This window comes from Amblyomma mixtum, chromosome 6, assembly GCF_055824585.1.
Source record: "Amblyomma mixtum isolate Tamu chromosome 6, ASM5582458v1, whole genome shotgun sequence".
NCBI classification, from domain to species: domain Eukaryota; kingdom Metazoa; phylum Arthropoda; class Arachnida; order Ixodida; family Ixodidae; genus Amblyomma; species Amblyomma mixtum.
The window spans coordinates 132,863,710-132,887,221 of record NC_143017.1 but is presented as its reverse complement, the minus strand read 5'-3'; the positions used below and the strand labels follow the sequence as shown (position 1 = coordinate 132,887,221).

Genomic DNA, 23,512 nt, shown 5'->3' with positions numbered 1-23,512 from the left:
GTGGGAACGGCGACTAGAATCGCAACGAACAGCTCAGGCTGCTAATCGCAAGAGGAAAGGCGAGGAACGACTGCAAGAACATTTGCGTGCAGCTCGAATTTTCAAGCTTATAAAAGCATAAACAAAAATAAACTCAGGTAAACAAGGGCAAGTAGCCTAGCGCTCCTAAGTCGCATCCAGATTAAGCAGGTAAATCTGGGGTCAATTTGTTTTATGATTTCCCGTGGAAGATTAAGTAATTCTGAAAAACAGCTGCTTTGTTCGTGTCACGCACTGTCTTGTACAATGAGGAATATGAGTATTGTTGCTTTCTTGTAGATTTGGTACTACTTAATGGTTTATTTTCCACTCAACTAGGCAAAAGTGGGTAACTAGGAATGGCTTCTGTAATATGACGAAGAAGAGACCATCTCAGTGTAGTGCCCTCGTACAAAATCGCACAAAGTTCATGCTACACAGATCAGCCACAAAACAGTGCTTCACATTTATAGACAGCCGTATATTGGGAGAATGCAGCCTCAGTAAAGCGCTCAAGAAGCCGAATTGTGCTAACGAATTGTATTGTAGATGTCGGCGTAGATTGCTCACCAGCAATTGTTTGCAGGCAGTGAGTAAGAAATGAGAAGTGCTCCTTTTCTTCAGTAGACACGTTCGCTGAGGCATTTGGCAGGACGGTATGCTCATTTTTTCACTGAAAGTTTTGGGGGCTCTTTTTTTTAGGTATTTTCTGTTCCCGTGCGGCAATGAAAGTAATAAATGCACGACCTGAGCTCCTGAAATTACGCTGCAGTCCTTTGTGGGGTGAGCAGCTTCGCCAAGGGATTTATGAGAAGTAGCAGATTTATTACCCCGTGGTTTTGTCGCGATTGAAGTTGACGTTAAGGATAAATCCCAACGGCAGACAATGAAAAACTTTTTACTTCGTCTTTTGCTGAATTCTGTTTACCTGGATTCTCCTCTCATATCCTGTAAGCGGCGCTACACTGCGAAAGGGCCCCTCATGAGAGTTTCCATCCGGTAGCCGAACTGCTAGGGGTTCTTCAGGAGGGTCAAATAGGAGAGAAAACTTCGGTATCTAATAAATTTTATATTTTGGCCCGTAATTTGGACAGCATTTCTTAATATTCTGGGTTAGGTTTTATGTCACTGACTTTAAGATCGCGGAGTAAATCTGGTGTAGCGACAAACTTGGGTGTCGGTTTCTCTGAGCTCTCGATGTGATGAATTTTTATTTTTATTCCGCTAAGGTATCAGTGGCCAAAACAGCACTATGACACAAGGTGTTGCAGACAACTGAAAATAGGGTGAATTGCCCATTTTTCAAGCATTTCACATTAAAAGAGCCGATCATCAGGCAAGGGGAAACGTACCAATTATATCATCGGTGGGTTTCCAGCGCCACTGGGGATCGAAACCCGCCTCTCCCGCAAGCGAGGCGCATGCTCAAACTACTAGGCCACCGCGTTCATTTTTATAGATTGTTTGCAATATTACCTCCAAGAAGAGGGTAGAGGGAGAAGTGGTTATTGTAAATACAACCAGTACAAACTTCTCCAAACACTTCAGAGAAATCAACATTCTACGTGATGTTCACCTTCGACTTCCAGGCTACAGGCACAGATGTGGACAGATTGCAGGTTGGAATACAGCATATGAAACTGAGAATAGTTACTCTTGCTTGGTATCGCTATAATATTAAGCACTCATTGGTGCGTTGAAATGGATGCCGGAATCATTTAGGCATTCGGCGATGCAAACCACCCTTGCACTGTGCAGGCATGCTCTGGACCGCGCCCGAGCTTCAACGGCGCTGCGAGCCCCCGGCTGCGGGCACGCAGAAGGGAGACGTGTACTCGTTCGCCATCATTGCGCACGAGATCGTTCTTCGCCAAGGACCTTTCTATCTGGGCCCTGTGCAGCTCTGCCCCAAAGGTACACTTCATTCTATGGTGTCCAGCTCGATGGAATGAGTGAGCAAATTGGCAACAAGTGTGAGTTTAGTACACAGCTTGATCATAGCGTGAGTGGCATACACTCAGAAAAAAGGACTCTCAAGTTTATTAAAAAAGATGGAATGAAATATAGTGAGATAGAGAAAGACAGAAATGAACTCTGGAGGCTTTTCAGAAATTGAAGCACTGAAATTTGAATTCCAAAAGGTATTTGGCACTTCTCTTCTCGTCTCCGTCATTCGAGTGCCGCAACCCTTGAAGTATCAGAAAACCACCGAAGAACGATTGGATGTAATTGTGTCCAGTATTACACATAGAAAGCAGATTACAAGAAAAAAGCATATGGCAACGGTAACAACACTAACGGATAAAATCTAGATTTTCCTTTCCCAATCAAGATCATAGTTTGCAACAAATTTTAAAAAGTGAATAAGCGCCATTCTCAACCAAGATCAACCAAAGATCAATTGCCCTGAAAACTTCTCCGTTTAAACGGGCGTTCTTAAGGATGTGCGTAATAATAGCATCTAATGCACTCCGAGATTTACTTACCCAAAGCTAAAAGTGGTGCTGGAGCTAAAAATGGTGCGATTTTATCGTAGTTAAACCGAATATAAGTGCGAAAGCATGTGTTCAGGCCGATTGGCTCATGGTTTTGCTTTGCTGGGTCTTCGGCCCGTCTGGAGACGACAGTAGTTCGATAGTAGCATTAGTTGATGAAGGCGACAATGTGCAGTTGTCAGCGCGAGAGTGTGTTGCTGTTGAACACGAGGAGTGATCAGCTGCGCCGACAGCGTAGTGCTCTCGTGCAGTTTGCCAGCGAAGCCTCTCTGTTCGCGCCGCTGCTGGTCCGAATCCTAGTCGCGGCAATATTCAATATTTATTTATTGCTGGATTGGCCAAGGTCACCCTCAAGGTCAATCTTCACACATATTTCGAGAGCCGGCTAGACAGAGTGAAGAAGTGCTTTCGCACCAAAAAATGCGCCTAATGCTTGCGTTTGCACGTAGCGCATATGACCAGTGGGTTCGAGGCATGAAAAGGATGTACATCATTTCGCAAAGAATCCAGCCTTTCATATATTCTACTCTTTTGTTTTCACTTAAATTTACGTCTGCATGATCTCAGTGTGCATGGCTGTGCAAAAATTACCGTTTGCAGCACGTACTGTCTTGTTCTCGCCGCATATAACTCGCCACGCCCTGCTTGGCTTTTTACATATGCCCCAAGCCTCAATGTAATTGACCCTGAAAAATCGCTCACAGCTAATTACCATCCTTTATAGCTAAATTTCGTCATTGATATATGCAAAAGTTACCCATTTTCTCCGCTAGTGTGCTATCACACTGCCAGAAAATTGAACTCAGCGTGTAAGCTCCTTGCACTTCTTAATCCATTGCGCAGAAATTGTGGCCAACGTACAAATGAACCACAAAGTCCCGTTCCGTCCGCTCCTTGAAGACGATTGCTGCAGCGAAGAGCTTGCCCAAATGATCCGGAAGTGCTGGGCAGAAGACCCCGCTGAACGTCCGGATTTCCATACGCTTAAGCCGCTCATTCGAAGGCTCAACAAGTAAGTAGTCGGATTCCTGTTTGTTCGGTGCAGTCAACAGCACTAATCCGGAGCCCGAGTAATGCGTCATGAGCGTTGATGGCGCTTCACGCAGGACGTGTTCATTATGTCGCATTGCGCGACCCTAAATCCTGCCTTTCTTTCATAGTCGAAATTTAGGTTCACCGTGGTTCAGCATACTAACGACCGAATAGACTAGCTGCTTTTTTAAGGATCAGTAACTAACCATTTATAAATTCTCTCTTTAGTTGTGTTCACGGAGACAATACACTTCAATGTTCACCCTATAATTAAAAAAAAAACATGCACTTTTCGCCTCCAGCGAACTGATTAATACTTATAAAGGAAATAATTTCATACTCTTGGCACTGATAGAGCCAAGCGCTAGTATTTCTTTTATGAATTTCTTCCGCAGATGCTTTCGCGTATGCCGTCTCTTTTAAATGTTTAATATCCTTAGCATAAAGTGTGGTTAGTGCTTTTTCTAACATTTACGCAAATGAGGGGTTGTTACTACCTACATATTTTATGAATTAACGGCTTTCGCATGATTTCCTGCAAGGCTCTGCTCCGAGCGATGGGAACAGCGAATGGCCCTGTTATGAGCTGCCTGGACTATGCGTTGGTAGCTGGCACCGGTCGGCAAATTACGCATAAGGCCTAGTTATTCTTGCCTGGAATGACTCCGTGCTTCATGTGCTTATGACGATGCGGCGACTCTTAGTAAAATTTAAACGAGCGCTGCTTTACCTCAACTTACTGCTAACCGGCAATCTAGAGGCTTAGTTCTGAGCTGGGAGTATTCCGCGGAAGGTTAGTCCGCTAGCTATCACTGCGCGCTTGCTTGAAAGGTATGGTAGCGATTACGGTGGTAGCAGCGCTTCGTTTATTTTGAAGATGAAAATAAACATATAAGATGTTTCCCGACATCGGAAACTGTCTCGTGTTTTCTGAACGCTTTTACTTTTGAGCCGACGGAAATAAGATAGATAGACAGAGAGGGTGATGGGGAGATTACAAAGATTGGAAGAATAGGAAGCAAGGATAGAGGACAGAATCACTACTTACAACTATGTAGTACAAGAAACGAATTCACACGCCCACTATCACAGGAAGGAAACAGTTATAAAAAAAAACTGCTCACGGACAAGCGTTTTTTCATAGCTTTGGTACGTACGCGGAAGTTCACTGCAGTTATTTACATAAGATATACGTCAGCTACGTGCGGGATGGGCCTGGAGTCTCTTCATTTGTGACATCGGTCTGCTTTCGCCTTAATGGAGACGTCCAGTGTACAAGCGAGGAATGAACCAGTCCAGCGCATTTTGGGAAACAGATGCATTATCCAATACATGCTAAGCTTTAAGAGGCCTTTTCTAAATACTAAAGAGACAGCCGTTGTTTTCATAACCTAGTACATGATAAAGGGTCGCGCTATTGTTTTCGTCGCTTAGCAACCTGAAATGATAAAGAACGCCATAAACATCGACATCCGAATCTTGTTCAGAATCCCTAATTCAGGCGTCCGTCTTCTTACTCCGAAAGTAAAGATTGTTCCTCGGGGCATTGCTAAACAGTTAAAGGGAACCTGAGCATTCCGCTTGAAGCGCAGTCTGGGAAGTGAAACTCTGCACCTGTCGCATTGCTTTCACGAGTATTTTGCGGAAGGACCGAGCGCTGCTCGAGCGCCATCTCTGAAGAACGGTCGATTGCCAGCGGTCGAGAGCGTAATTGCTATCGAATAAAGCCGGAGGCCCGTACCTTGAAGCGAGCTTTTGTTCTTCGATTCTTTGTCTTGCCTTTTTTTCCCCGTCAAGCGCCGCCTTACCGCAGCCAGGGAAATGCAATGATTCTTTGAAACGATCCTTGACGTCCCAAGTAGCAGCTACTAAAGGAGAAAAGAGTGAATCGGCTAAAATAAGCTAGAACAAGTCCCCAAACTCCGGTGTTTGTTAGTGAACTCACGGAGATTCCTTTTCACAAAATTAAGATCGAAGAGCCGCTTTGAATAAAGGACGCTCGAGAGAAGATGCACCGTAAACAAAAATTCTTTATAGCAGACAAGCATGTCCAACATTCACGGTGAAAAATTTAGAAAATCAGAAAATTGTAAGACACCATTACGGAAATATTGAAGGTAATGGTCCATTTTTCTTATGCATAACATTAAAGTGTTTTTATTGATCGCATCGAACAGTTAAGACTAGCTTGCAAATCCAATAGGGAACGCTTTTTACGACAGCAAAAACCTTAATAGAACAAAAAAAAAAGACTGCCATCGGGTGATTTGCGGATATATTGACTCTTATAGTAAAATCTTACATATGAAAAAAAAATTGCTTTAATAAACGATTTCCCACTCAGAAGTGATTTTGATCAGAATTGTTGGATATGTCTAGAAAATTAGACTGCTGTCGAGCGCTTCTGAGCGCTGCGACGAAATAACCTCGACGTAGAACCTCCCTCTCTCTTAAGATGCGGGCAGACTGAGCACCTGCATGTGCTCAAAGATCTTCGTTTTCAAAGCTGGAAGTCATAATTTAGAAGCAGCGAAATGGTTTCTGCCTGCAGTAGAGGCGAGGTGCAAGTACGTGGTAGCGGGGGAATTCCACTGGTCGATTCAGGGCACGGGGTCGGGTGTTCGTCGAAACAACCGGATCCGTTACAGAGCCACCGATTCGTGATCGACCCGCGGAGCACAAACACGCTCCGACAGGGAGCTTGGACGGAAGTTGTGATACGGGCCGGTCCTGTATGTTGAAGCCGGCTTCGGTCCTGATATTTCGTTTTCAGCAGCGCGTCCTGGTGGGAGACAGGAGTCGTATCTAGCCGCTAACTCCCCAGGTGCGCACCATTTTGCCTCTCCTTGCGGCCATCTACAACTAACACCGAGTATCCATGTACGCCTGCGTATTTACGTACGCATGAACGCATGTAGAGGAGCACTGCGGTCTCTATGTATCCGGAAATTATCCACCAGAAAATATTCGTCTAATAGAGGCTGGGACAGCTCTATGAGTTATTTTAACTACTACTTAGATTGATCGAAACAAAAGCTTTTCAACAGGACCGTACGATGCCAAATCAGAAATGTGAACACCGGGGACTACCTGGCGATGTCTCAAACGGCAGTAACCGATATGCAAAAAGCATTACAGCGTTATTTTTAAGGAACGCTAAATTTACGTTGTCTTTCACGTGGTATTAATATCATAACAGTGGAATTTTACTCACAAAGTATTTACTGTGTCGAAATAAACATAACCGGTCAGATAGCAATAAAATGTATAGTTAGGACTGTGAATACCTTTGTAACGATATAACCTAGTGTTTGTCAGGATCAAAAAGTGCATGCAACGTTCTGGGTAGGAGTAGAAATAACCAATGGGAAGAAGCAAGAAGCTACTTTTAATGTAGCATATAAAGCACAAACGACAGCCTCACTGGAGGGACCTCGCGAACGGTGGCAGAACTGCATGCCTGCGCTACCTGACATTGCGCGCCTGTTGTAGAGAGATGTGATTCCACCCTACTTAATATGCTTTCATGCTCGCTCGCGAACTACCGCCAGGCGTAGCTCTTTCGACAGCGAAACCGTGCAATGGACTGCTTTTACCTGCCGTGGTGACGCATGTGTGAGCGAGCAAATTAGAGCAAGCGAGATAGTTTATCAATATACCACTTGAACTACTCGCTGTCTTGGTGCAGCTTTGTGCGCATACGCTCAGCATTGTATCTAAAGCAACGCATGGCTTTCATGCGACAACGAACATTCCCGAGCGATTAGATAGTGAGATGAATACATCAAGCCGCAAAATACAGTCTTACTGCAAGTTTCCCGGATACCTCCGCCTTGGTATCTAGCGCTCTAAAATGGTCTGCACATATCTATAGTTAAACAGACGCCAAATTTGCCAGTGCTGGTTCCACAGACTGGAACAATACTCTCGTCGAAAACTTGCGCTTCTCCTCAGTTGGTTCCCGTCCTCTGCTGCGCGGCTTGAGCGATGCGATGTTCAATTGCAGACGCCGCTGTCAGTAAGAAAAGCACGGATTCCGAGTCGTAATAAAAAAAATGGGCCTTTGTTGTGTTACTTCATTGCTCAAGCTTAATTTTTTCGCTCTCCTAAAATATGAATCTACATTGTTCATGTCGAATCTTTCATCTCGTTGCCTATATATCGTTCGTAGCAACACGTTCTTGTCCAGGATCTAGCGTATTTCAATTAAATTGAGGAAATGCTCTCACAGAGCTGCGGCGATGTCTCCAGTCTCCTCGCCGTTAGCCCTAAGCTTGACACGGCGCTTCGCGTCAAGAAGTAGCCGTCGTCGCAGTTTGCGCTGATAATCCAATTCACAGCCTTTTGCGAACGGTCCACAGAGCGTCCAATTTCACGCTGTGTATCAGCCTGCAAGCTTATCTCAATGATCCGCCTTATTTCAATGAGTACACAGGCGTCCACGACAAAGCTTGGCACTACAAGCTGGCTAACAAGCTCCCACTGAGCAGTATGCTCGCGTAACATTGCTCACCGTCAAGTGCAAGCCGCGCGTTACGCTAAGCGGCATGCCGAGCCTGCGCGCAAACTGAGCCCCGTTAGTAAGTGGCGCAAGTGCTGGACAAAACTTCTCGAGCACGCTAGCTCACTTGCTCCGACCACGTGTCACCACGCCAGCAAGGATCGGTTCCTTGAACGGCTTTAAAAAACCGTACCTTATAGAAGTTGGCGGTCGAGCAGGCCAGCATACGAGGGGGTACCCAAAAGAAACCGGACTAAATTTTTTGGTCGGCAAAGCTTCTGTGGTACCGCGTTTTGCCACTAGGAGCGCATAGAACGAATATTCCAGAGTCAGTAAGCCGAGTGCCATCGTTGAAGGAGGTCAGACTAGTTTAGGCAGAGTTTTAGAGTGACGACTGTTTTGTGTGAATGTCGTTTTTGCAATGGCTGATTTTCGTTAACAGCGTGCGCCGGTGAAATTTTGATTTTTGCCAGAAAAAAGTTGAATGGAAACTCTTGAAATATTAAGAAAGACGTACAAGGACGATGCTATGGGGACAACTCAAGTGTTCCTGAATCGAATCCTGAATCAAAGCAACAATCATGCCAATGGAAAACTTCAAATTCACCTCACATCAAGAAAGCTCGTCAGGTGAAACCAAACCTCAAAACAATGCTGATTTGTTTTTTCGACGACGTGAGAGGAGTCGTCCATTGAGAATTTGTTCCGCAGGGTCAGACAGTTCGCCAGGCTTTCTACTTGGATGTTTTGAAAAGATTGGACAACAGTGTGCGGTAGAAGCGGCCAGATTTTTGGCGGTCGGGTGACTGGTTTTTCCATCATGGCAATGCACCTGCTCACACAGTTCTGTCTCTACGACAATTTTGGACCAAAACTGGCATGACCCCTATTCCTCAACCCTCATACTCTCCCGACCTTGCCGCGTGCTACTTTCTTTGTTTCCTAGAATGAAAAATTTGGTGAATGGAAAGCGTTTCGCTGATGTTACTGAGGTGAAGAAAAAAACGACGGAGGCACTGTCAAGCATCACAAAAGATGAATTTAAACATCGTTTTGAAAAATGGAATGAAAGATTCGACAAGCGTATCATTGCGAGTGGGGAATACTTTGAAGGATATTGAAGGTAGGTGCTTAAAATGTGAACAAATAAGTTCAAACAAAAATAAGTACGGTTTCTTTTGGGTACCCCCTCGTATTAGGGAAGGCGCACTGCTAACACCTTGACATCCAGCGCGCGCTGTCAGATAACACTGGGATGCACCTCTGGCATCATTAACTTTCCCTACACTTTTGCGGACGCCTATGAGTGTTACCAGTGACAGTTAATGGTGACCGGTGAAATTGTGTCAAAGTGTAGTGATGTCACAGTCCAGACCAAAACCACTCAGTAATATGGCAGGAGCTGCGTTTTAGTCATGTTAATGGAACCATTACCCTCTAGCTTTATAAGTTTCATGTTCCAGACGGACTCAAGTTAGCCTCTACTTCAAGTACTGCGCCGCAGCTTCTTCACACTGTTAATGCAATAGTAAAAATCTGCAACCAGACGAACTTCAAAGCAAAATATATACCGTCTCCCGGGCTTGCAATACATATCATAGATGCCACTGAAATTTATGAGAAAGCTATACTTACTGCCAAATTCATGTCTAGTATATCTCAGCCCAGGATAAGAATTTGATTCAAGGGACTGCATGCCGGCTGTATGTCTGATGGCTCATGTATTGAAGTTCTCTATTAATGACTCTGCAGATGCTTCCTTCATGCAGAGTTGTTTGAAGCTGTTAGTCGATGTTCACGGTCTCATGATGGGCTTGTCCAGCCCTGCAATATTTTTTCTTTAGCTTTACTTTAGTGATCTTTATTTATTTTGCGTTTCGATCAAATAAACTTAGGGGCCTTCATAACAACATTCGTAAAGAAGAAAATGCCACAGCATTTGGAAGTTGGTCCACCCCCAAAATGTCTAAAAGAGCATTTATAAATCTGAAAGTGTCCCAGAAAATGGATTAAGGTTGATTAGTGGGGACTAGAGGCTGGACTAGTTGGTGGGGGTTAGTATCAACCCGTATGATACTCCAGTGGAAGGCGCTCGAATTTTCTAGTCTTCAGGTTTGCAAATTTGGTGGTGCTGATGACATCATGACCTCTTGGACAAATCAAGAAATTTCGTTGCGGAGAAATCGGGTGGTTTTTGGAGACGGCTATCTAAACGCTATCGCAATAACATTAGTAAAATGGCGCATTAGCGCAATTATGTAACGTTTCAGAAACGCAGCAAAATCTCAGATTAGGAACGTTATTTACTTATTATTATTGTTATCTTGTGTCTGACAGAAACAGAGGAAGAGCGTTATTGTGACGTTTTGGCGCCACCTGAGAAGAAAGGCAATTGGGCCTCCACTAGCACGGGGCCCTAGTCTAGGAGTTCCGGCGAAATCTGATTCTTCTTGGCGGAATGAGAGAGACTGCTTCGTCGTGCCGATAGCTGCTCCGATTCGGCTAGCGAAACATGTCGCACGAGCAAGAAAAATTTCTCCAGATAGACCACTGTAAACCACCGTGATTAATTTACCAGCCAGCGTTTTGCAACGTGACGGACGTCACCCACACAGTTTACGCCTTGTTTCTTGAAGGCCTTAGCGCATATCACGAGTGCGTATTAAATATAAGAGAGAAGAAGTGATACCAGTGTTTCCAACCATGTGCGCTCCGTACTGACACTATTCGGGCTCAGTGGAACGGAGTATGAAAACAGACGGCGAGCAATCAAACTTGAGCTTCTTGTGATTATCGTTTAGTTCCCAACACCGAATAAAGGTGCCTAGTATAGGTTCAATGCGCTCTGCTTGGTCATCGTAAGTTTAGTAAGCGCTACTCTTAATTTATACAATGTAAAACGCACACTCAAAAACGATCCGACGAGACGCAAAAATACACATATAGCACACACTCTGTGCACACCACCAAAGAACAGCATCGCGTGCTTTCGCTTTCTGGGTCGTACGGCCCAATCTGGGCACCCCACTCCACCAAAGATTAGCTCAGAATTTGGCGGTGCCTTCTCTGTGGATTTGTCGCTTATTGTACGTGACAAGCGTATGATGACACTAGATGACGCGAACGAGTCACAAGTCGCATCAGTACTGGCCCCATAATCCCAGCCTGGTGGATGTGACGTGTGGGCTGAATTCAAGGAGTACTGGATCTTGCACTACTTGTCCCTTTTGTGACTTGCTTATCACAAAATAGTTACTGACGAATTGCTGATACTGTTCAGGCATGAACCATCGCAGCTAGTTTGTGTTTGCATCTTAAGAAGTGAAAACTGACGAAGATATCGCATGACTGAGAGCGTTGCAGTAGCCGTGTGAAACCACCGATGGAGTATGCGAGGAAAGGGTGGGATAAGGCTGGGATATGGTGTGGGGCTAACATGGGTCACGTCTAAGTGAGCTCGACGCGTGCTATCTTGCGTTAAGTCAATGCACGCATATTCGCAAGCCCATTCGTATAAGTCAGGTGACTGGCGCCACTGGCGCTGCTCGGACCGATCAGTGTGGCACGTAGCAATGACGTCACTCGACAGGTGACACTGTTCGCGCCAATTATCATGGTGTGTAGCGAGTGCTACCTCCTTCCCGTTCTCCTTTTCTCCTTCCACCTCTTTATGGCACGCCAACACGAACGCCGCTCAACGGCGAACCGTGCTATTGGAAGTCTTTCTGTATAACCTGTGTACAAGTACCGACGCATTAAACAATCATGAGGGGCATCTTATCACCCTATCCAAAGTACAGTAGATAAAATAAGTCACAACATGATGTCTTTGTGCGTTATGAGCTCTGACAATGCGGAGAGATAACAGTTGTTTCGTTTTTTCTTCCAGAGAGCGGCAAGGCGTGAATATTCTTGACAATCTTCTGTCACGAATGGAACAGTACGCGAACAATCTTGAAAAGTTAGTTGAAGAGCGCACAGCAAGCTATCTTGAGGAGAAAAGAAAAGCCGAAGACCTTTTGTACCAGCTTCTACCTCGGTAAGTTCCAAAACACGCTCAGGCGGCTTCTTTAAACACTCACGATAAGTTGTCAGCAAGAAAAAATGAACAAATAAAACAATAGACCCCGTATTTTTACAGGAGGTTTGTAGTATCGCATGCATGGCTGGATCTCTTTGGGATTATATTAATTTGAATGTCACAATGGGCTTCTTACAGACGTTTAACTGATAGACTTCATGTTACACACGGCTGACGACGACCAATAAAAAAGCCTTACGCGGCAAGATAAAAGAGCGACGGATGGTAATTCAGTCAGCATGAAAGTAGAAACTGCTGTCACCTGCGTGCGAAAAAACCAAATTCGTGTATTTTTACCAATACAACCGATTTCCTACACTTAAACTCAATTCAACTATATGTAAGTGCGTTAGCGTGTTTATTTTGCAGCAGTAATATCAGAGAGACCGCTTTGCACGCGTAAAACACTTTTTCACGGAAGAGCACAAAACAATCGACATCAGTGTAAATGCTTAAAAGAAAATAAACCAGCGCGTGGTGGCGCAAGGCCTAAGGGAACATTTCAGTGCATTGCAGCGGAACCGAGGCATTTTCGTTTCTGAAAGTGTTACGGCAGTACGTCTTTTTCCACTTGTGGCTCGACAGCTCCACTATCGATCCAACTAGACCGTAAACCTCGTGCGCACTGGGCATAGTGTTGCTCGTTTTTCCCATTTTCACTGTGCATAGTAGAATCTGTCTTATAGCAGCGCCCAAGTCGCGCCAAATTATGACCACAAAATGAAGAGTTTGTAGTGCAACAATTCTTCTTATGTTATTCACAGCAGTACTAACGAAGCCGTTACAGAAGTTACGGGTTTTCAGAGTAACCGGCTTCCGAGGGCAAATGTAATCAGTTCAGAATGGCGTCTGAGTTCGTGTATGCCTGTAGAGACGGGTAGTACTGTCGCCGGCAGCCCGAACGGAAACAGGAAAAAGAGTGATGCATTATGCACCACAGATCAAGGCGCTTAATGCAACGGTTGTAACAAGCGCAAGCGCCATGCCTAATAGTTTCACCTGCCTGCTTTTGAAACACCATTTGACATGCCACTTTTTACTTCTCACTTTTTTTACGGTACTCTTTGTATGGCAGGTCTGTTGCTAGTCAGCTTATCAAGGGACAATCCGTGACAGCAGAATCGTATGACAATGTGACGATATACTTCAGCGACATCGTAGGCTTCACCTCATTATCTGCACAAAGTACGCCGATGCAGGTATGATGAACATTAAGTACAATATTCCTTCCTTTTCCTTGAAAGAGGCAGTGTTAGTTGTCTGTGCACGCTTACTTGGGCGTTTTTCTACCACAGAATAGTAAACTTTCAATACCAGACCTCATTATCATAATAAAAGTGTTGTCTTGCTATTGTTGATGTTTATAAAATTAGAGTCCTTTTTTAGAGAAGCCAGCAGACATTAAACGAAACACCAAAAATCTTTTTGCCGCAAGTTCTAAAACAAAGAGTGCTTTTAAACGAACACATATTCGTTTGTAATCATGCTGTCATAATCTTATTCACCGACGGTCAAATGTATTCGAACGTTGGAAGAGAAATAAAGCTAGGAGTTCGGACGGAATTCATAACCAATCGAGAACTCTCGCGAAACATAGGGGGTGATTGCTTTGGTATATGCAGAATGATTGTAAAGTCGTTACCTTGAAATCATATTTCGTTGAATTAGTCCTGAAAAGCGCAAAGTAAGCATTTGAAGGCGCATATGCATGCAGCATGGTACAAACTAGGTGGGCTCTTATTTTTCTTCATAGTTAGGTTAGCATTAACGGCGGAGCTCCATGTTTGCTAAATGTTGGGAAACTCTAAATACGGGCAGCTTTCTCCACGCTTGAGGAGCTCAAGTTAAAGAGTTCTGTGTGCGGCGGCCAGGTGCATTAGGGCATGTAATAGAAAGAAAACTTGCTCCATCATCATAAGTTCGGTATTAAATTATTGGCAAATGCCATACTTGTGCCCCTACCGCATAAATAAAAAAATAGGAGGCAACGTACTGCTCCTACAGAAATACCTTCCAATAACGTCGGTGCTCACTGAGAAATGATGTGGAAAAAAAAAGTGGGCGCCACGTGAGAGAGCCTAAGTTAAAATCGATATCGTAGCAAGCCGTCCGAAAGGCAGTTTACTAAGCCCGAGAAGAAAGTTGAAATTGTATTTTGTTGTTGATACGGAGGCAATTTTTCCGTGTTGATCCTCCTTTGATGTGCCGAGAGCCAAGTTCTCGCAGGATTGGATTTGAAACTAAACCTTACACGGACGTTATTACTGTTGGTTGCTACCTCTGTGGCATCTCGCCGGTGTATTGGAAAATGTCCGTGGTTCGGTGAGTACGGTTGCTAACGCCATTTTGTGAACACCTTTCCGTCTCCTCTTACAGGTGGTCGATCTCCTGAACGACCTTTATACTTGCTTCGACTCAATAATTGAAAACTACGATGTGTACAAGGTGAGGCTCTGCAATCTCAGTCTTCGTTTTGCGCCCCCTACGTCGAAGCGGCTACCACCCCTCCCCACCCTCTTCCCTTGCCTTGGCGATGCTAATAGTTTACTTTCTGAGCGGCAATATCGAAAGCTACTTTTGAAGAATAACTCGCGAGCTGACTGCCACAACTGCTTTTCACTGTCTTAGGTATATGCAAAAATACGCTGTTATAAAAAGAGGCGCGCCCTGTGGCTTTTAATGGAAACGATGTTATAGTGCACCGTATCATGTAAAGATTGTTGTTCGCAATCTTCCTAAGCAGAAATTGTGCTGCTTTGTCCCCTATGCTTACCATTTGAGTGTTTCATCCGTGAACAGCGAATGATTACAGTTTGGACCAGTTTGGCGCATTTATCGACCAATTTTGTGTACCTATACCTGCTCCACCTACAGCGTTGAGGCATTTGGCACACCTAAGCATAATAGACTCTCTTAGTAGTTCCTGTATGTTCATTCACGAAATTCCTACCACTCATTAAATTACCTCCCCATGAAATCACCTCCAGAAAGAGAGTACCGGAATGCTAAACGATCTCTTGATGATGACGTCGGTGGTATAGACAGATAGTTCGAGTGCTTCCGCCACTCTTCTTCCGCCGTAGGGTTCTTAATAGGGTTGTCATTCTGACTCCGCGTGTTGCTCAGGTGGAGACCATCGGCGACGCCTACATGGTGGCATCCGGCCTGCCCGTGCGCAATGGCATGCTGCACGCGCGGGAAATTGCTCGAATGTCGCTGGCGCTTCTTCGAACCGTGCGCACCTTCTCGATCCGCCACCGGCCGCAGGAACAGCTCAAGCTGCGAATCGGCATCCACACAGGTGAGAGCTGGAGGGTGCCAAGAATTCCCTGATAGAAAACGGTGCCTCTATCAGCGGGTCGTTAGAACGCGCGCGGCTTGCATTCAACCCGTAGCAATCAGACACTATGCTCACAACTCTGTTGCAGAGAAATGCGGGCTGTCTGCTGAAAAGGAATGGCCAGAAGTTAATCGGAAGGATTTTCTGTTTGTCACGCTTTTGTTATGCAGGTGTTGGCAGACGTGAAACACTTGTGACCACGACTTTAAGTGGCATTATTCGTCGCAATCAGGAAATTTCTTGTCACCTGTTTACGTAGCATTCTTGGTGCGAAGACCTCTCGTGTACGAATACGATTTATAAGAATTGTGCATACAATCCGGAGACGAGCAAAAGAGGTAAGCGATTGAATCTTTGTAGGCACTTTTGTGACTCCTATAGCGCACCAAGGAAGCGCTTTGGCAGCAATAGTCATTGTTTAAAAAGACCCCGGATGCACAGAGACTTGCCCGGGCCTATGCGGACACAAGTGAAACGGCGCTTCTCCTGTTGTGGAGACGCAAACATACATCAAATGAGAAAGTCAGACATTTTGTTGCGGAAAACAGTGATCAAAAAGGATTCCAGACTGCATATGAGGAGTGTTACGCTCGTTGGGACTGTGATCCTGTTGTATGAGGCATTTTTGCTGGTATTCATTTTGTTAAATTTCCTTGCACATTGAAGAGCGTCACGAGTGTTCAGAAGTACCACAACAGAGGTAGGGACACAGATTTGCTAGAGGAAAGCTTCCTGTACAGGTGCCCCAAAAGTAATACGGAGCATGCGAGCGGTGGCAGAAATGGAAAAAACTGCATGCCAGCGCGCTCTATCAGCAAATGTGCGGCAAAAAGCGCAGGGGCGTCGGCACATCCGGCTGACCCATCTCGATATCTTGATGCTCGCGTTACCGCCTCCACGAGTGAAGCTGCGCTGCTACCATCCCTGCCCGCCAGGTGCGCTTTCAATACATCATGGTTTCTTGTTCGACCGGGCCGTGCAGAAATGTCTGCCATCGGCACCGTGCGCTTTATTCTTCGGCAGGAACTGCATTATCTTCGTCTGCGGAGCAGCCGAAGTTTGTGCGACTCATGACAGCGAGTTTGCGCGCTGACGAGTATAGGCACTCGAGCAACGTTTTCGCAAATGCGGTGAAAACTTTGCTTCGCTCTAGGGAACGCGTGACGAAAAAAAAAAACAGCATGCATGTGCTGTCTTTGAGAAAAATAGGTGCTCAACAGCATAGCAAGTGGGCTAATAATCCGGGTTGCCCTTCCAGACCAACCCGGATACGTCGACTCATTATACGAGCCCCTTCCTCAGCGCATGGTCGATGTCATTAACATGAGCGGGAGCTTCAACCTTCATTAAACTTTGAGTTTGTATGAAAAGTGCCTTTGAAAGTTGTTTTTTTTTAATCGCTTCCACCCTGCTGCCCTTTTCTTCTTGCATGCTTGCAAAATATAGCCGATAGGGGACGACTAAATGAGATACAAGCTCGTTTTTTGTTTATCTTTATTTCCTTCATTGTAAGAAAGCAAATTTGTGCCAAGGGAAGTGATCCTTACTTAGTTCAGTTGCTATACTGTTGAGCCCCTATCTTTATAATGAAAACAACGAAGGCAACACATGAATGTTATTCTTTTTTTCATGCACTTCCTTGAACCAAGAAAAAGCTCATCACACTTGCCAAACCGACGGACGAAACATCTGTATTCTGTAGCTCGCGCACAAACTCGACGAACCCATCATGAGCTTGTTCATCACGATAAAGGAGCGCAAACTTCCTGACGAACGCAGAAAGGGAAGACGGAAGACTCGTCATCCCTTTCTGCGTCCTTCGTGACATTTGCTCTGTTTTCATTGTCACAAACTCGCCTCGAAGCGAAGAGCGAACCACGGCGGTCTCGCAGGCTGAAAGTGGTGGCATTCCTGAAAAAGCAAAAAGTGCAGCCTGCCGAACGCCACTTTCTACACGGCGCGGACAAGCGACAAACCCTTGCATGAAGTATTGAAAGCGCCCCTGGCGAGCACTGATGGTAGCAGCGCAACTTCGTTCGTGGCGGCGATAACACGAGCATCAAGTTATCGAGATGGGTCAGCCGGATGTGCCGACACCCCTTCGCTCTTTGCCGCGCATCTGCTGATAGAGCGCGCTGGCGTGCAGTTTTTTTCATTCCGGCCACCGCTCGCGTGCTCCGTATTACTTTTGGGGCACCTGTACCTACACCTGCTCACAATCGACAGTGATTTTGTATTCGTGAGGTTATGCCAGGAGAACTGTGGTTGTCGTTTTCATTCCCTGGCACTTGACATATTACTAGAATATGAGGCTGTTCAACTCCTAGTAACTAGAAAGGAAAAGTCCATTAGCTACGCTCGAAGCGACACAATTTTATGCGGGTAGCCGTCTGTGCATCGAAGCTTTTCTTGAACGAGGCACGGAGAAAAGCATCGCATACGCACGCATAGAGACACGATCGCGACCTTTGCGACATACAAATGCCAGGATATAGACCTCTCTTCCCCAGCATTTCTTCCACGTACAGGCTTCCTACAAGCGAAGAGATGTATTGTTTTTTTTTATTCCCTCTTTCTGTTCATCCTTGCTACCGTCAAGCACCAGGCGGCTTCCTTCTTTACAACGCTCAGATTTCTCGATGTCCCGTCAGGCGCGTCTTCGCTCCCACGCCCTGCAGACGTGTCCATTTGGGCCCGAGGCCTGCGTACGCATGACAGCCGGAGATCCGGAGCCACTTGTCTTTCCTGTCCCCCTCTTTCCGTTTCTTCTCCCTCTCCGTCCGTCGTTCGTTTGTTCGTCCCACGCATTTCCAGACCTTTTGTCGAGCGGCCGGCCGTGTTCTTGCCCAGTTCGCGCGTTGCGATTATAGCGCTTTGCTGGCGCTTCTACATTGGTTCCCAGCTGCGGGCTTCAAGAGCCGCGCAAAGAGGAAAATGACGGACGCTGCGGAGAAGAGGAGAAAAAACGGCCCGTGTCGTCTCGGGGACAGCGAGGAAAAGGCAACGAGATAGGGGCGCTCCGCGTCTGTATATCTGTCGCCGGGAGCGGGCCATCGCTCCCGTGATGTGCTGTTTACTCGCGCCAAGAAAGGAGCAGGGTTTGTTCAGCTGATGCAACACGCTCCGTGCGGGATTGTTTCAGCGGGAGACAACGCGTCGTGGTTAGGAAACAAGAAAAAGAAACGCAGTGGAAGAAAATATTCAACGAGGGTTACTGGCTGCGGCGAATTCTCGGAATTTCGGTAGATGTTTGTTGCTCTTAAAGTTAAGTTTCCAGAGACTGAGAGACAGAGAACTTGTTGATGTACCTGTGAGGCGCTCGGCCACTTGTTGACTTTACTGAAACGGCCGGTGCTACCTGAATTTTTCGGTATTCGAAAAAATGGAGTCGCCATTCATGGGTAAAGCTGCTAGACCTACCACCAAGGCTGCCGCAATGAATCTCACACAGCTGGTGATCGCATAAAACGAACAGGTTTATTTCTTGCTTCATATTTTCTCATTTATTTCCTGTGAATACTAAACGGCTAAACGTCTGAAAAAGCGCAAAACCATTCATGTTCACCAAATACTTACCTAGTTTGCCCTTAACAAGAAGGTCATCATAAGAAAACTATTTTCTATGTTATTCTTCTCCTGTGTAAAATGAGATGAACGTCTTTATTATAATGGAAGGAAACGATTTCAATGTCTGCTTGTATAAGAAAAACACATGAATGCCTCCTGTTATTATTATAATGGCTGCTCTAACTCTGAAATGTTCTTTTTTCCTTTTTCAATCGCTCTCAGGACCCTGCGCGGCAGGCATTGTGGGCCTCAAGATGCCTAGGTACTGCCTGTTTGGCGACACAGTGAACACCGCTTCTAGGATGGAATCTAATGGCCTGCGTGAGCTTTTTTGCTTCTTTCGTCACCGCGGACTCCACGTGTGGTGCATTATAGAACATTTACATACGATTATATTTTCGCTGCTTAATGGGTCGTCACGTTATTTATTTAGTCATGCACAAAATTTTATCCCGACTTCTTTTTCAGCAATAATTAAACGGGGTTTAGGGGCTTACGAATGTCATAAACCTCGAGTCACTGTGACAGCCATTGCGAAGGCAGCCTTGGGAAATTTTTTTCTGCTGCATTTACTGGTGTCCCAAAGTTACATTAACGGAAAAAAAAAAACAGTACATTTTCCCGAAAGGGAAATGGCGACACATACAAGTCGGGTATACGGAGGAGGGTCATATTTTATTTCACAATATTATAAATTAAATTCAAGAATATTCCAAATCTCTTTGCAAATTTGTAGATTACTGAAAGAAACCAGATAGAGCGCAACTTGACAAAATTTTTTGTACTTTGTGAAAGAAACGCATGAAAAGCCGAGCGTAGCAGGACTAATTTCGTGAAAAGCTCTCGAGAGTATTCAACTGCTAGTCCAGCGGGCGGATCTCTTACTCTAGGGCTCCAGCAGCCCCGGGTACAGTGCATGCCTGATCAAACTTGGTCGTCCAGGTCATCGCTGGACAGCGTGGTGCCCCACATCGGGACCATTCCTGAGCCCTGTTAACGACTTTTAGCATTTAGCAACGCTGCTGAATCATGCCCATCAACAGAAAATTCAAGCGCTCGTTCATAATTAATGCCTGGATATATCTGATGCTGCCTTTTCGGACGTGTTCCGTAATACCCATCAGCAGTTGTACGTACATACATGTGCTGCGCCTGGGAAGGACCATCTTCACCAGTGCATGCAGTAGGAAGCGTGCTGTTTCTAAGACTGTTTGGTAACCCTTATATAAAAACTCTCTAAAGTAAACGTCTTTCTGTAGAAGCACTTTTGAACTGTCTTAACGATGCTGCATATTTGCGGAAGTGGCCAGCTGTTAGTCTTTCACCGTGTTGCTTCCATTGGTGCTCACAGCCGGATTGACTCCAGGATCGAGAGTACATTTGGGTTGCTAATTTGCGTATTCTGATTATAAAACGCTTTGCGCTGTGGAACGTTCGAGGTAAGGAGCATGCACATAACACCACAAACAATCCCGAGCATCGTAGAAACAGTTGGGGCGGACTGTCATCATTGAATGAAGATCTGGTCGGGTCTCGCGTAGAGAGCAAAATGATGAAGCGGCGTGCCATGTTCACTGAGCACAGAACACGTACTATTAGAAAGCTTAGCTGCAATATAGGGTCGCGACGGTTGAGCAGCACTGCGGGTCCAACTTCTTGGCATCGATGTGACTTTCAGCGCTACGCCTACTAGGTGCTGTAAAGCTCTTAACGTTTACGCAATGTCTGACACGCGGAAAAGATCAAATTCTTCACAGTCTAATCATGTGCCTATATTTTAGGTGATTATTTTTTAGTTGCACAGAATTAAAAAGAAAGGCTGCGTGGGCTACCGTTATGTAGTCACCAATGTTTCATGAATTGTTCCCGTGGCCGCGAGGAAACCGAAGCATTTGTTAAATGTTTTTTTTTTTTTAATACCAGGCTAGTTTTATTACCTTTTTACTTTTGTTCGGCATGTTCGCATAACACCATGGCGCGCAGGAAAAAAAGTCGCAAAGGCAAAAAGAGAGTCCAGTGAATTTGACGCAACGAAACGCTCCCCTTCCTGTCCTAGTGGCGAACAACACATGCCGCTCTGAAGGTTACGCCACTGCCCGTCACGGTAGTGACGATACAGGTTTTGCACCGCTACGCGCCGCCGATATTACGGCCTGCGGACGGTTGCAGACGTGGCCAGTCACAAAGTAACCTCGTTCAGCGGTTACACATCACGGGTGATATGAGTTTGTGCCACGCAGGACTAGTGCAGTGTGCTGGTAGTCAGCTGCCGTTCCTTGCCGGTTTGGTGCCGGTTCGAACGCGCGTGAAGAAGCAGACCTTGCCGCTTTGTCTCGCTGCAGCATCCCGTGCGAATTTTTTTTCTTTCTTCTTTCGGTTTGGAGTGGTTATGGAAAAGCAGGTCTTTGTTTCCCCCTTTCAATCAAGATTCTATGATGCAGTAATAGAAGACTTAAAAAGAACTTGGATGATTGAATGACTTGTAACGAATGTTTCGGTTTTGTAGTTGCCGCTGAAACAACTAATGCAACTTGTGGGATTTCACTCAGGACACTAGCACGTGGCGATTTTTAAGGCGAAAGCCTTCAATGGCTCATATTGTCGTCCGTTAGCAGTGGGTGTCATACCTTTTTCAGCGTTTAACTCGTGTTAACTCGGGAACTAAAAAAGATAGGAGAAAACCAATGGATGCTTCAAATAGAGTAAAAAATGAACCTAGAAGCCACGTTTGATGACTGTAGAGTAATTAAGTAATTACATTGCAACATGTCAAAATTTCGTCGAAATAGCACGGACGTCGATATAGCCACGGGAACGGTGTGACGTTGCGTCCACCGGAAGTCGTCACAGCATAGTGAAAAAAAAAAGTAATTTTTGCTAGATAGTTTAGTGGCCAAGGAACAGCGCAAGAGGACCCTGAATTCATGGACTCCCACCTTGATGTTGGCAGAGCTGATAAGGATAAAATTATATTATTTATAAGTGAACTGGTTTTGTGATCTGGTCTTTTTCATTTAAAGTAAACTCAACGATCCCGTTAGAAGGCTTTTACAACGCCATTGCTCAAAATAATTAGATGCTTGCAATTTCCACAAAGTTTCTTCAGTAGCGACACACTACCGTGTCGTTGAGAGTTGTGAAGTAGGAGGTTTACAGCACTTTGTTCGACAGAATCGCAGTATCCTGATGCATGCTTCACCTGTTTCTCTATTTTCAGCTCTTAAGATTCACGTCAGCCCCGCTACGAAAGAAGCCCTCGATAGGTTCAAGACGTTCCGCTTAGATTTGCGGGGAGATGTTGAACTCAAGGTACGTTAACTCTCAATTTCGTTCCAATAAGAGTTGTTGGAATGTGTTAAGCAGGAGGGCGCATGTCGCATATTTAGCGCACCGCATTCTTAGAGGGTGCCTGCATGTGTGCGTCGCCTCTCTTGTACTTGTCGTTGTGCTATAATCCCCTTCGCATCAAGGTCTTACCGTCGCTTATAAACAAAGAAAAATGAAAAAAGGCCAAAAGTTTGGTCCAACGTACCGCACTACAGCACCAAAATATAAAAGTTCTCTTGAAGACTCGTTGCAGCCTTACTTATATTCACTTCAGTTCTTACGCCAGCCAGCCCCAATAACCAGAATAACAGCGAATTAACGAACATCGATAATATTGCGAGCCTGATGAAGTCGAGGCCCGATATATCGAACCCAGATATTGAGAATTATTTGATTTATCGAACGCAAATATTACCCGCTTGAACACCCTGTCTTGAATTACAGAAATGTCTCCCAATGTATCGAACTTGAATTTCGCCGGTTATTCAGTATACAGGGTGTTTCAGTGAACACTTACAAAAATTTTCAGAAAGAGACTTTTTGGGGTACAAATATGGCTTTTGCGGCATAGTACCACCAGTGTTGGCTGGCACCAGAAAACCGGTGGAACGTCTTAGGTAGTAAGCTGGTTAACTAATTTTTAATAACCAACTTTTTAACAAGTTGAGTTAGGCGCCTAGCCGTAAGTGGAGATTTGTAGCCGGTCTCTAGTATATCAGTTTTTAGAATTTTGATAACGCAGTTACCTTCGCCACTGTGGCTCGACAAAGTTTGGCTGTATCGTGCGAAAATACATGCGCTTTTGAAAGCATGCAGGAAAAGCAACCCCTCCAGCGCACGTAACTAGTCGAAAAGAAAAAAATTTGTCGAGCGACAGCGCCTAGGGTAATCGTGTTTTTGAAATTTTTAAACTGTTATGGCTATTACTAACGACCGGCTACAGAACTCTAATTGCAACCAGGCTCCTAACTTTATTCGCTAAAAATTTAATTTTAGAAATTAGTTAACCAGCTTACTAGATAAGATGATTTGCAGGCAGTCTGGTGTCGGCCAGGCCTGGCAATACTATGCCGCAAAAGCCATAATTTGCGCTAAAAAAGCCTATTTTTGAAAATTTTTGGAAGTGTTCGCTGAAACACCCGGTATATTGA

At 45.2% G+C, this 23,512-nt stretch overlaps 1 protein-coding gene across 1 annotated transcript in view; it reads left to right on the top strand.

The window, feature by feature from the left end:
• Positions 1–23,512, top strand: part of LOC149340432 (atrial natriuretic peptide receptor 1) — a 161,505-nt gene that overhangs the window by 129,521 nt on the left and 8,472 nt on the right. The window contains exons 14-21 of the mRNA XM_089549201.1: positions 1,777–1,932; positions 3,357–3,525; positions 11,936–12,085; positions 13,203–13,326; positions 14,504–14,572; positions 15,254–15,428; positions 19,257–19,355; positions 22,252–22,343. Coding sequence (XP_089405327.1) covers positions 1,777–1,932; positions 3,357–3,525; positions 11,936–12,085; positions 13,203–13,326; positions 14,504–14,572; positions 15,254–15,428; positions 19,257–19,355; positions 22,252–22,343 — 1,034 coding nt within the window. The remainder of the gene's footprint in view (positions 1–1,776; positions 1,933–3,356; positions 3,526–11,935; positions 12,086–13,202; positions 13,327–14,503; positions 14,573–15,253; positions 15,429–19,256; positions 19,356–22,251; positions 22,344–23,512) is intronic.